We start from the raw sequence: 13,734 nt of genomic DNA, 5'->3' as shown, positions 1-13,734 counted from the left end.
CTAGGACCCTAAATAGTTTGAGGGTTCTGGTGTGAAAGTTACTTCCTAGAGTGGAGACTATTCCTTGGATAAAATCTAAAAATGGTACGGTTTCCAACTATAATTCCTCGATAATCCCACAGACCTAAACTAACAAATTATATCGTTGAAATGGTTTTACAGTACTTTAAACTGTACGTAGTTATTCTAACCTAACCATCATTTAAATTTCAGGTAGTAAAATATTTAGAGTATCACCACAGTGCGTGTTTTGAGACTTCTGGTTATGGTTATGGTCGTCACACAAACCAGCAGCCGCGGCGGGCGCTCGATGCTTACAGCGTCCGTGCGGCAGAAGGCGTTGGCCACTTGCCGGCAGAAGATCTTCAGCAGGCCGGCCTTGTCCGCGTCGTCGTCCAGCATCGTGAAGGAGAACACCCTCTCCTTCAGCTCCTGAGGGACGCGGCACATCAGCGCAAACACCTTGTGGCAGTCTGGAACACGAGACACCACACGCTCCACCTGCAGTCCACCTCAAACACACGAACCTGGAGGGACCATCGTTTCGTCACTTCGCAATTAACAAGGTTCGTGTTAACCAAGTCCGTTTCACAAAATTTAATCACAAATTTTTTTACATAATTTCTAAGTAAAATTCAAATAAAATTAAAACCCTCACACAATTTTACACTGCACCAAATAATCTACTTATAAGGGATTTTAAAATACAATTTTAGTATGTCTGTTCCTGTGGCTCAGCAAAATATTTTTTTAATTGATCATGCTTAAAAGGAGTTAAGAAGGGTAAATAACTCGAAGGTCTATAAATTACTTACACTTTTGGATAGAAGTGTGAGAATATTCATAAACTCAAATAGTTATGAATAGCAATTAATAAACTACATATTCACATTCGGATGTTGAATTGAGGCGTTTGCCACGCCTCCATTAACTTTACTTTTATTATTTGTTTGTTTTAACGTCCTTTTAATTTGGTAATTAATTATATAATATGTTATGATAGATTGTTTGGCACTTGGTTCATTTTCGTCTTGAAGATCGATTAAAACAAAAGCATTACGGACATTCGCGGCGCTGCGCTTGTGTGTGTTTCCGCGAGCCAACACCGCGCGGCGCGCTGAGCCTTATGACGTCATGGTGACGCGTTAACCGGCGACGGTCTGCGGCTGGCGAGCGGCGGAGACGGTGCTGGCGGCTGGTGGAGTCGACTTCGGCTAGCGGGTGCAGGCGTGTTGCGCCGCTGCTAAAATGGAAAGGCTGTTCCATTCACCTACGCATCGACGAGTGCCCAGCCCGGGTTATCGTCCACCATGCTGCGCAACTACAAGTAAGCCTCGACGCAACCGCTATTAACAGCCGGACACCGGGTTGGTTTTTCAAGGAAAAACAATGAGCAGAGAGACTTGACTGATCATAAACTCAAATTCATTATCTTGCTAGTTTCTTGAATCGTAATGTGGCGCAATAAACTCTACTTCTCCTTTTTACGCTACGTGAGAATTTACGTAAACTGCAGGCCAGACTTAACTCATTGCTGTGGTGCGGGATGTGAGACTCGCATAATTACGTCGAAACGAGAGTCCGGTTTGACTAAAACATTGGGAATTGTGCCTAAACAACAGTTATAGACAATTACGTCATCCAGGATTGTATTCAACGGACCTGTTAGGGAAAAACTAATGCTTTCTAAATATTTGTATAATTACCCGTAATATAGTGTTTATAATATGTGGTTACTTTAGATGTCCTTTTCTTTAATGCGAGATCTAGATCTTCTGCAGATTTGTGTTAATGGTTCTGTATTTCAATGTACCAAGCCGATGCCAAGCGGAAATATTAAATAGTAAACAGGCAGTGATGTTTTCAATTATTATCCAGGTCATTCTTTTTTGCCTAGGGACCGTACTTCTCACTGCATTTAGTTGGTACTCCCTTCTGCGATCTCCGACTTTAAACTCGAGCGCCTTAAGTAAGGCCTCAAAACTGCGCAACTCTGCTGGTCAGAGTCGCAGACGCGGTAGTTTTCGGTGTTTAAGATACTTATTGATTTTTTATATCACCAGTATGGCATTGGCTTGGATATATAAATTACATAAAGAGGAGATAATGACTAATTTAAGAGCTGCGTCAGTCGAGCACAGTGCGGACGAAAGCATAGATGTTTTAAGACAGAAGTTTGTGGCGCATTTGAAAGGAGAAAGAGTTTCGTGGCAAACGGAACAGGCAGAAGCGAGTGGGTCTGGCTCGCTTAGTACAAATTTTCTAAAAAATAAGTTTGCTTTGCGATCATTAGAAAATGTTCCGAAACTGCAGTCAGCAAAAGTAGAGGATATATTAGAGTTTTGCATGGCCGTAGACAAGCTAGCTAACGCAAATTATTTTTCCAATGAGAGCGATTTAATTTTAGCTGTTGCTTCGCGTTGCACAGGCTTAGCTTACGATATACTCATTGCGCGTTATAAGAGTCATATGTCCTGGGTTGATTGCAAGGAGGCGTTATGGGAAAATTTATGTCCTTGTAGAGTTAGAGAGGAACTTATAATAGAGAAAACCCGTCGTTTTCAAAGAAAGGGGGAAAAAACTTTGAGTTATGTACATGACATTTTGGACCATGGTTCGGCCCTTAATGTCCAAATGAGGGAAATGGAGTGGATACGGTTAGTCTTAGAAAACTTGCATCCCCACATTAGAAGGGAGTGTAGTTTTGTGGAGAGGCCCACCAGCTTGTTCGATATTAGTAATTGGGCGGTGGAGGTGGATAATGTGTGTTGGGTTTCCGATTTATGCGAAGAGGAGGAAAAATCAAACATTTTAAAAGAGGGTGAAAGTAGCGTGGGGATAAATGGGGAAGCGGACTTGAATGTCACGAGAGTGGATAGGTGCAGTGAAGTTGATAAGGTGGGTGTAAAGTCTGAAATTTCAGCATATGATCAAAGTAATAAATATAAAATTAGAAAGAAGTGCTATGCATGTGGCAGTGAGAGGCATCTCATCGCTAAATGCGCAGAGAAGAAGCAGAGTAAAGGTCAGGGGAATAACGTTAGACGAGTGTGTGGGTTTTGCGGCAAGTGGGGGCATTTGTCTCGCAATTGTTTACAAAAAAAAAGGGTTAGCGGGTTTCGTTTTGAAAATAAGCATCGTCTGGCGGTATTGAAAGCTAGAAGTAATATGTGTGTCAGGGTAAGTTTTTATGAGGAGATAGTCTCGGGTTTAATTGATACCGGGGCTAGCAATTCATTTGTACAGCAGGCGTTTTTGAGTAGGTTAATAACGAGACATCCCGAACTAAAAAAAAATTTAAAAACGGAGCCAGGGTTTGAGGTACATTTGGCTGACGGGAAAAGCCGGAAAATCTCCTTGAAAGTACGTTTGCACTTTAAAATAGGAAATTTTGCCTGGACACGTGATTTTTGGGTAATGCCTGGACTACTCGAAGAATTGATTTTAGGATGGGATTTCTTAAAGGGCACGGGAGCTATAGTGGATTGTAAGAATAGGAGGTTATGCTTCGCGTTTGATAAAAAAGTCAAAATTAGTCTTGAGGCACCCAAGAATAAATTTGAAGTTTGTTGCGGAGGTTTAAAGGGGGTGGAGGAACACTTAACAGAAAAACAAAAGGACGAAATCAGGGATATTTGTTTTCGTTATCCCGATGTAATTACGGAAAAGGTGGGAAAATGTGAATTGATGCCGTACCGGATTGAATTAATTGATCAACGTCCGGTGAGGTGTGTGCCCTATCAATGTGCACCTCCCAAAATGCTAGTTTTTCGGGAAATCATAGATGATTTACTTAAGCAAAATGTTATAGAAGAAGCGAGTTCAGAGTACGCTTCACCCGCCTTTTTAGTAAAAAAAAAAAACACCGGGGAAGTATCGCTTAGTCTTGGACTACCGAATCTTGAATGATCGCATAAAACTAGATGGTTTCCCGCTGCCCAAGGTGGAAACTGTGCTGCAATATTTGGGGCAAGCGAAATATTTTACGGTGTTAGACCTTAATGCTGCTTTTCACCAATGCATGTTGGAGGAGAGTGGCAAGAAGTTCACGGCTTTTGTTACCCCGTGGGGACAGTACCAATGGAAAAGAGTGCCTTTCGGGGTAAATTTTGGCTCACAATGCTTATCGCATATCTTATCTTACATTCTGAAAGAATATCAATTTAAAAATGTCATTAGTTTTCTGGATGACATCTGTATATTTTCTAATTCTTTCGAGGAACACTTGGAACATGTGGAAGGGGTTTTGCAAAAATTACGAGGTGCAGGGTTAACAGTCAATCCTGAAAAAGTTTGTTGGGCCAGAAAGAAAATTCGGTTCCTGGGTTTCATTGTTGGGGAAGGAAAAATTGTAATGGACCCTGACAAAATTGAGGCCATTGTAAATTTCGCGAGACCTCGAAATGTTAAAGGCATCATGAGATTTTTGGGCATGATGGGCTATTTTAGCCGCTTTATTGAGAACTATGCGGATTTGTGATACCCTTTAAATAATTTAAGAAAAAAAGGGGTTATTTTTAATTGGGGTGAGGTAGAGGAGGCCGCTTTTCTCGGTTTGAAAAAAGCCATTTCCCACCCACCGGTGTTAGCGTTACCAGATTTCCAGAGGCGATTTGTAGTGCAGGTTGACGCTTCGAGTGTCGCGTTAGGCGCGGTTCTCTTGCAAGATTTTGGCAAGGGTCTACAACCCATTATGTTTGCTGGAAGAACACTTAATAGACATGAAAAAGGTTATAGCACATATGAAAAGGAAGCTCTTGCTTGCGTGTATGCTTTGGAACGTTTTGACACTTATCTAGAGCATGACGAATTTGACCTTTACACGGACAATCAGGCTTTGACCTGGTTGTTTTCGCATCCGAGACAACTAGGGAAAATAGGGCGGTGGGTAATGAGGCTCACTCGGTTTCGGTTCAAAATAATTCATGTAAAGGGAAAGGACAATGTGGTCGCGGATGCCCTTTCGCGGATGTTTGAGGAGGAAGGCGGTGAACAGGATTTGGAAGACGAGAGTGAAGTAATCAGGTGTGGGCGTTTTACTGTGGAGCCAGAACTATTCAACAAAGTTGAGGAGGTGTTAGAACAAGATTGGGAAGGGCAAAATATAATGCGAGATTTACTGCAGGGCAAGAATAAGAATTTCGTGTTAGTGAAGCATAGATTATATTATCAACAAAGTGGGAAAGAGAAAAGACTTTATATTCCTAAGCTCTTACGGCCTATGGTGCTAAAATATTATCACGATAGTGCGTTTGGGGGTCATGGAGGAGTGGACAAGACATATCATAAATTGAGAGATGAAGTCTATTGGGCGGATATGAAAAGAGATGTGCAAAATCATGTTAACACGTGTGAAAGTTGCCTGTTAAGTAAACAAACCGTAAATTCGAAATTGGGTAAATACTCCGTTTCTCTGCCCACGCGTCCCTGGGAGAAGGTTTTCATAGATATTTTTGGTCCTTTGCCTCGATCTCGAGAGGGAAATAATTGTCTTTTGATTATTGTGGATGGTTTCACTAAATTTAATTTTTTTTTACCTTTATCTGACATGAAAGCGGCAAGAATTGTCAAGGCTCTTACGCAAAGAATATGGCAAATTTTTGGAGCACCTGAGAATGTGGTTTCTGACAATGCGGCCTATTTCAATAGTCAAATATTTGGGAACATGTGTTTTCGTTGGGGAATTTGCCAGATTAACACCAGCCCGCATTATCCTTGCCCTAACCTGGTAGAAAGAGTGAATAAAAATATCAAGATTGCACTTACTATTTATCATCATCAAGACCATCGCCAGTGGGATGAAAATTTGGATATGCTGAGTTTAGGATTTAACATGGCTAAACATGACGCCACTCATTTCACTCCCGCCGAATTATTTCTGGGGCGGAAAATACCACACCCTCTTTTAAATATTTTGGGTATAGGAGAGGAATTATGGGCGATCAGTAGTCCACGGTTATTAGAAGGTAAATGGGTAGAAGCTATAAAAAATCTCCAGAACGCTCAGAATAAGGTTGCGAAACAATATAATAAGGGGCGCTTAGAAAATCCTTTTAAGGTGGGAGACTGGGTGCTCTGCAAAAGTTTTCCCATCAGTAACAAAGCGCTGCACAAAACCGCTAAATTAGAGTTTTCTTACCAGGGGCCTTACAAGGTGATAAGGCATTTAGGGGGAGTAACCGTTCTTTTGCAGCGTGTGGACAAAAGTTTTGAGACACGTAAGGCGCATATTAGTCATCTTAAGAGGTTCACACCCGATCAAAGTAAATGATTGTTTTTGCCCTTTTTAGTCATGTGAATAGAGATTTTTTTTGAAGTATGTTGTTGTTTGTTAACGAGTAAACGGGAAAGTGGCACAAAGCATTGTTTGGTCTTAATTATTGTTTTACTTTGTCTCTCTCTAGTGTTTTTCTTCGCGTGTTTTTTCTCACTGGGTGCTTTTTTCTTCTTGCTTTTCCTTGAGGTCTGTTGCTTGAATGGCGTGTTTTGAGTGCTTCCCCGTTTTCTCGCCTTATAGTGGCTCGTAGCTACCTAAATTTCTTTTGTTTTTGGTGTTAAATTAGTTTTTTTTTAAGGGGGGGATATTGAGGCGTTTGCCACGCCTCCATTAACTTTACTTTTATTATTTGTTTGTTTTAACGTCCTTTTAATTTGGTAATTAATTATATAACATATGTTATGATACATTGTTGGGCACTTGGTTCAATTTCGTCTTGAAGATCGATTAAAACAAAAGCATTACGGACATTCGCGGCGCTGCGCTTGTGTGTGTTTCCGCAAGCCAACACCGCGCGGCGCGCTGAGCCTTATGACGTCATGGTGACGCGTTAACCGGCGACGGTCTGCGGCTGGCGAGCGGCGGAGACGGTGCTGGCGGCTGGTGGAGTCGACTTCGGCTAGCGGGTGCAGACGTGTTGCGCCGCTGCTAAAATGGAAAGGCTGTTCCATTCACCTACGCATCGACGAGTGCCCAGCCCGGGTTATCGTCCACCATGCTGCGCAACTACAAGTAAGCCTCGACGCAACCGCTATTAACAGCCGGACACCGGGTTGGTTTTTCAAGGAAAAACAATGAGCAGAGAGACTTGACTGATCATAAACTCAAATTCATTATCTTGCTAGTTTCTTGAATCGTAATGTGGCGCAATAAACTCTACTTCTCCTTTTTACGCTACGTGAGAATTTACGTAAACTGCAGGCCAGACTTAACACATTGCTGTGGTGCGGGATGTGAGACTCGCATAATTACATCGAAACGAGAGTCCGGTTTGACTAAAACATTGGGAATTGTGCCTAAACAACAGTTATAGACAATTACGTCATCCAGGATTGTAATCAACGGACCTGTTAGGGAAAAACTAATGCTTTCTAAATATTTGTATAATTACCCGTAATATAGTGTTTATAATATGTGGTTACTTTAGATGTCCTTTTCTTTAATGCGAGATCTAGATCTTCTGCAGATTTGTGTTAATGGTTCTGTATTTCAATGTACCAAGCCGATGCCAAGCGGAAATATTAAATAGTAAACAGGCAGTGATGTTTTCAATTATTATCCAGGTCAATCTTTTTTGCCTAGGGACCGTACTTCTCACTGCATTTAGTTGGTACTCCCTTCTGCGATCTCCGACTTTAAACTCGAGCGCCTTAAGTAAGGCCTCAGAATATAAAAAAAAATTGTGAATAATCACATGCACTAGTGTTTAGTTACATCACATGTGATTCCAAGTTATTATTTTTTCACCAACATTTAATGTTGTCGTTTCTAATCTACCAATATAATCGTATTAACGGGTACAGCAAAGCAACTTTAAAAAGTTTATTCCAAAGAGTTAAAATTAACTAACAAATTTAACATGTCCACGGTGGTCAACGGTAGCAAATAATCATGACGCCATTTCCGAATGAAAAAGAAAAAAAAAGTTAGCAGGAATGCTAACACCTCCCGTATTTTTATAAATGTTTGCTATAATTTGTAAAATGTTAAAATATATATTACAAACATTTAATTCTAGTGCCTATAACCTTTACTGTATTTGTTTTGATTATCATAATTAATCACAGTTTTGTTTGTCCCCGCTGTTTGAGGTTAGTTTCAGGTCTTCACACTATTTTTTTTGTTTAACCATTGGAATTTTTTAACCTGAACCTGATGTTATGCAGGCCCTGATTTTAGGTAGCTAGCACTCTGAGCAGATAATCTTCAACCACCGCCCTTTCTTTTCCAGTTCCCTCCTAACATCATAAAACTGTACAAATTCAAACTTATTTATCATCACTTTTGAAACAGCACATTATGTAACTAAATACTAAGGTTTTTCAAAGCAATGAGCAGTTAGATTTTTTTTTTTAATTTAATAAATTGTTGTAGTAGTTTTATACGGCTGTTATAACTACCATAATAATATTCTACATTATATATTCTATTATATATGAAAAAATTGTGTACTATATATTGTTAAATGAGTTTTAAATCTGTTTCTAAAATATTTGGATTAAGGGCTAATATTTTTAAGCACATTGCAATAGTTAGTATACACTATAATTTCCCATTTTACATGTATTTTTGAAAATCAAATCATTGCAGTACTTTACTTATTTGTCCAGTTTCTCAAATTTTTTTTTTGCACCTCAAATTCTACACCACCTAAAAAACTGGTGCTCTGGGAAAATCCCCGATTGACCCCTTTGTCCTATCGCCGGAAACGTTGTTGATCTATTCGGTTCTCCAACACAAATGAACAATGCTCACCCTCGGTCTCCCGTATGTCGATGACTTTCTTGATGTGCGTCAGGGGCATGAGGCGGATGTGCTTGTACGGCTTGCAGTTCCCCTGCTTCAAGGACAGCGTGCTTCCAGTGGTGTTGGGACTCTTCATGGAGTTGAACACTTTAGACCGCCTCTTGCACACCTGCGGGCCCAGCAGAGTTAAATGACACCATTGCTACGCATTTTGTGATTTTTGTGCAGTCCTTCACTTTTGTTACTTTTAAATGACTTTCATGAAATGTAGAGGGTAGACAGCTTTATCTGATCCATGTGAAAAGTAAAGCAAGTGTTCATAACTAGAGACACGGAAATTTCGCGAATCGCGATATCGCGAAATAACACCGCAATTTACCTTAATTCGCGACAAAACACCGAAATCGCACAGCATCGAGAAATAAAACTGATAATAATGAATTAGACCACCCATGCAAGACATCGCGAAAAACAAGTAAACACGACGTTGACGGCACATCGCCATTTTTCTAAGTTTCAACATGGCCGCTTTGTAGAAATGAAAGTAAATAATGATTTACAGTATTCCCGTCACGTAATCATTACAATTTGAAACGAAAGCAGTAATTGCAATCATAAACTAATTAAAAAGAGAAAAATGTACCTGAGCATCAACACAAAGTTAATAAAAAATACCGGCGATGTTTTCAACACAATATAGCTGCCATGATTTTCAACCCGCTGTATTTACACATTAATCTTGTAGAGAAATATAAAATTTTAATTCTTCCTTTCATGTTGAACAGTTAACAACCTCATGCTTTCAACTACGTTTGACTGGCTTGGCAACCTACTCGTTAGAGCTGTAGGTGTAGCAAACCGTATGTATTCGGTACTGACTGAGTAACGGGTGCGCCATCTAGTATCGAGTAACGAAACGTTACACACGGCTGGATTTCGTTACTCACATTTTTCGTATGTTTTACGCATGCGCGCGCATATTCGATGAATTTACGTTACAAAGAACGATGTTTGTTTATTAAGTATAATATGGAAATTTGTCGTCCAAGTTTTTTACTGTTTATAAGAAAGTATTTTTTACAAATTAGAAATATGTATGTTTTTGTTATTTATTATCGCGTATTTTCACGTTTTTTGTTGTTTTTATCTTAAAAGAGATAATATAATAAAACCGCTCTAATGAGATTTAATTGTTTCTTGGTTAACAAAAACTGTTAATTATCAAATATTGTTAATTGTTTATATTCTATTTATTATTATTTACGTGACGTCATACTGTACGCGTACGCAATACGACTCGATTCGTTGCTGCAACATAACATTGCATGTTATGCGGTATCAGAAGTAACGAGTAACGTAGCGACACGATAGTAACGAGTACTAATTGTTATAGTAACGAATACATACGGGTACACTTTTTTTCGTTACTTTTACACCTCTACTACTCGTAAACATGAACACATGGCACTACGCCGATTGATAAGCAAAATCAGTGACCTTTAACTGCCGTAACTACACTTCTCAGCAAATGCAATACGACCGCAGAGCAAGTGAATACGGCGTCAACGGGACAAAGAACAGCAGCAAGAAATATTAAAAGAATACTAAGTTGAGACATGCCGTGCCGAGGCAGCGCGCTAGGCGACACCGGGCCGTGCCGAGGCAGCGCGCTAGGCGACACCGGGCCGTGCCGAGGCAGCGCGCTAGGCGGCACCGGGCCGTGCCGAGCTGTTTCAAGCCTACAATTTTTATTTGCCAATAGTGTTGACTTTAGAGTGCAGTATACGAGTATACGCCGTGCCACTATTATTTAGCCAAGCAAAACTTGTAGGTCATAAAACCATTCTCAAAAGTTAAAGTAAACATGAAAAACCAAAACAGCGAAATAAAACCGAAATTTGATTTTTTCAAAACGAAATTTAAGGAAAAATAAAACCATTTTTACGGGACTCTATTCATAACTAATCCATTATGTTTGACTGGGTTCCTTGCGATCACTCACTGGCTAGAACTTCATTTTCTGTGTTGCCACATCCAGGTAATGCACCCGATTACTGCAGTTCCATTTCCGATATATTCATTTACAAACATTTAGTATGCCTGAGGCCAAGTTTTAACACACAAGGTATTCCATTTCACAAGATGACCAACCGAACATACCTCCAGCACGTCTGTGAAGAGATGAAGCACCAGGATGTCTCCTCTCCCACTGAGACCCTCACTAAGTTCCATGACCTCACAGCGAACTACGAAGTGCCTCTGAGACGAAACCAGATACGCCTGCAAAGAAAAATGCAAGTAATACAGATAAGAGCCGAACATGGCAACAGAAAACATTAGCTGTATGGCCTTGCCTGAGTTTTTAATAGGATGTTATAAACTGCTCAGTTTACCACTCTATTTACAATAATTTTTTGTTGGAAATTAGGAATTGCAAGTGATAAATATTTTAAATCAGAATTATATGTGTGTAGGGGCATGCTAAAATCACAATGTAAATACCCATTTTTATATTGATATTTTTTTACTTTTTCAAGAATAAACCCAAGAAGGCATAAAACCTTTGTAGTGCATTAAAGACTAGAACCACACAATCTTCATAAAATGTTGTGAGGACATTAACTTTGTTTTCTTCCTGTGGAGCCACGACAGGAGCTGAGCATTACACATGTGTATTTGATCTTCACTCAAATGTATTTGCAGAAATACGACCAATAAATGAGAAGATACTATCTTTATGAAACTTACATGAAAAAAAAAAAAAAAAGCGGGGGGTAATATGCAAAACATTTCTGGTTTCGAAATGCTAACATCGGCGGCGTAGTAACAATCTGGTATTGCTATCTACTATAAAGCACGTAATGTAACTACTAACCGGACAGCTGTCAATTTCGTTGTATATGCCAAACATGACCATCTGCGACTCAGTCTTCCTCTTGTCTTCGTTGATGTAGGTCATGACCTCGCGTATCTTGCTGAGGGCCTGCTCCAGGGCCGCGTGGTCGGGGTTGCTCTTCGCGGTGTGCTTCTGGATGTCTGCAGCACACACACCCACCCACCATGAGCGAGCAAACGCCAGCCCGCATCTCATTTCATAACACACTTTAGCCTTAATAAAAATTTAAAATCAAATTCCAACATCAAAATATTTTCCAATACAAATACCATAATTCGAATAATAAGAGTGAGGACGTTACTTTCCAACATAATATAGTTTGAAAGCAACCGTTAACAGAAACTTACACTGTATTTGAAGTTCACAGTTTACAATACTTAAACACAAATGTAAAACCTGTATGAGTTCAAATTTTTTAGGGATTTTATTATGCAGTGGATAAAATAGCTATTTGTTACTAGCTTTGTTTTGAACTTGTCAAACATTTCTGTATTACAAACCATCCCAGAGTCTGAACTTAGTAGTTCTGCTGTTGTTCACTGCGTACAAGTTGCAACAAAATCTGGGTAAATATGTTGGGCCCACTGTCATACCTATATGAACTGAGATGTACACTTTTATTTATTTATTTATTATTTATTTATTAGATTTGTGACATGCACACCAACAGCCGAAGCTTTGGGGGTGTGCACAGAACAAGTAATAAAAACACGACACATACAAGCGAATAAATACAACATAAACAGGATAAAAAAAGACGACACATACAAGCGAATAAATACAACATACACAGGATAATAAAAGACGACACAATAAAAAGAAAAGAAAAAAAAACAATAACAAACAAAACAATTATATTGAACAACTAAACTAATTTTTAATTGTTAAACAAACTGATTTACAACAACTTCATTTCTGATACAATAGAATCCCGCTAATCTGAACTAATTGGGACAGAACCCTGTTCGGATTAGCGAAAATTCGGATTAGGCGGAATTTTGTCATATAATGCCATATATTGTCTTTTTGAGGTGTATTTAGTGTCTGATATGTCAAATATGTATGAAAGGTCAGACGAAAAATACACCTTTATTGTTTAACATACATACTTAGTATCATATAATATTTTTAATTACTCATATAGCCTAAACTGCCATTTCAAATATTCCGAGTCTAACAAATCCAACAGCCTACATTACATGACAACATTAGGTCGAAATGAAGGGTGGTTCGTTAGTGTGTATTACACCTTCAACCAGAGTAAACAAAGCCCCCATCCTCCTTCCCGCATAGGCTTACGCATTCCTCTCCTCTTCCGTTCCCAACTATGATGAGTCAGACAGTGCGTCACATGCTACTGCTGTGTCACCTGCTACTGCACACTTGCCCTGTGTTTTGTGAGCCCTTGTGAGCGGTGTGTAGTGTGGTTTTTTACATTCTGTGTTTGTACCTGCTGTTGGTCATCATGACAAGCAAGCGTAAACATAACCCATGTACATTAGAAGAAAAACTGGAAGTGCTGAAAAGACTTGACAAAGGTAAACGTGCTAATCTACTATCGAAAGAATTCGGTGTCTGCAAAGCAATAATTTCTGATTGGAATAAGAACAGAGGTAAAATTGAGCAGTTTTGTACTACCACAAGTGAAAAAATTATTGAAAAACGTAGCAAAACGAGTGTCTTCTTACGAAAAATTGGACAAAGCACTTTTTTTATGGTTTACCCAAGAAAGACAAAAAGGAATCCCTATCACTGGCCCTGTGATTCAAGAAAAAGTGCTTCAATTGAACATTTTAAGTTTGCTCAGAATTTTATAATACTGTCCATTTTCATTTGAGTATTACCGTATATACTCGTGTATTGCGCGCCCTTTTTTCCCCTCAAGTAAAGGAAAAAAATAAGGATGCGCGCTATACACGGAAAAAAAAAAATTGGGGGGGGGGGGGGAGGCGGGGAGGAGTGGAAGTCGTTAACTGCCGGGTGACGACGTTTCTGGCCAGCCCCCACACATACGCACAAGCAACAAGGCCTCTCTTTCACTCACACACGCACGCACACAACCTGGTCTCTCTCTCTCTCTCTCTCTCTCTCTCTC

At 39.6% G+C, this 13,734-nt stretch overlaps 1 protein-coding gene across 5 annotated transcripts in view; it reads right to left on the bottom strand.

The window, feature by feature from the left end:
* LOC134531991 (protein ECT2) overlaps positions 1-13,734 on the bottom strand; it is a 76,902-nt gene that overhangs the window by 10,002 nt on the left and 53,166 nt on the right. For all 5 annotated transcript variants that reach the window (XR_010075108.1, XR_010075110.1, XR_010075109.1 and 2 more), the window contains 4 exons: positions 11,619-11,779; positions 10,904-11,023; positions 8,753-8,912; positions 319-473 (listed from right to left, as the gene is read on the bottom strand). Coding sequence is in view for 1 of the 5 variants with exons in the window: in XM_063368099.1 (XP_063224169.1) it covers positions 319-473; positions 8,753-8,912; positions 10,904-11,023; positions 11,619-11,779 (596 nt within the window). In the remaining 4 variants the exon portion in view is untranslated. The remainder of the gene's footprint in view (positions 1-318; positions 474-8,752; positions 8,913-10,903; positions 11,024-11,618; positions 11,780-13,734) is intronic.

Source organism: Bacillus rossius, chromosome 5 (assembly GCF_032445375.1).
Source record: "Bacillus rossius redtenbacheri isolate Brsri chromosome 5, Brsri_v3, whole genome shotgun sequence".
Lineage (NCBI taxonomy): Eukaryota > Metazoa > Arthropoda > Insecta > Phasmatodea > Bacillidae > Bacillus > Bacillus rossius.
Note: the sequence above shows the minus strand (reverse complement) of the source record. Positions and strands in the feature narration are given on the sequence as shown.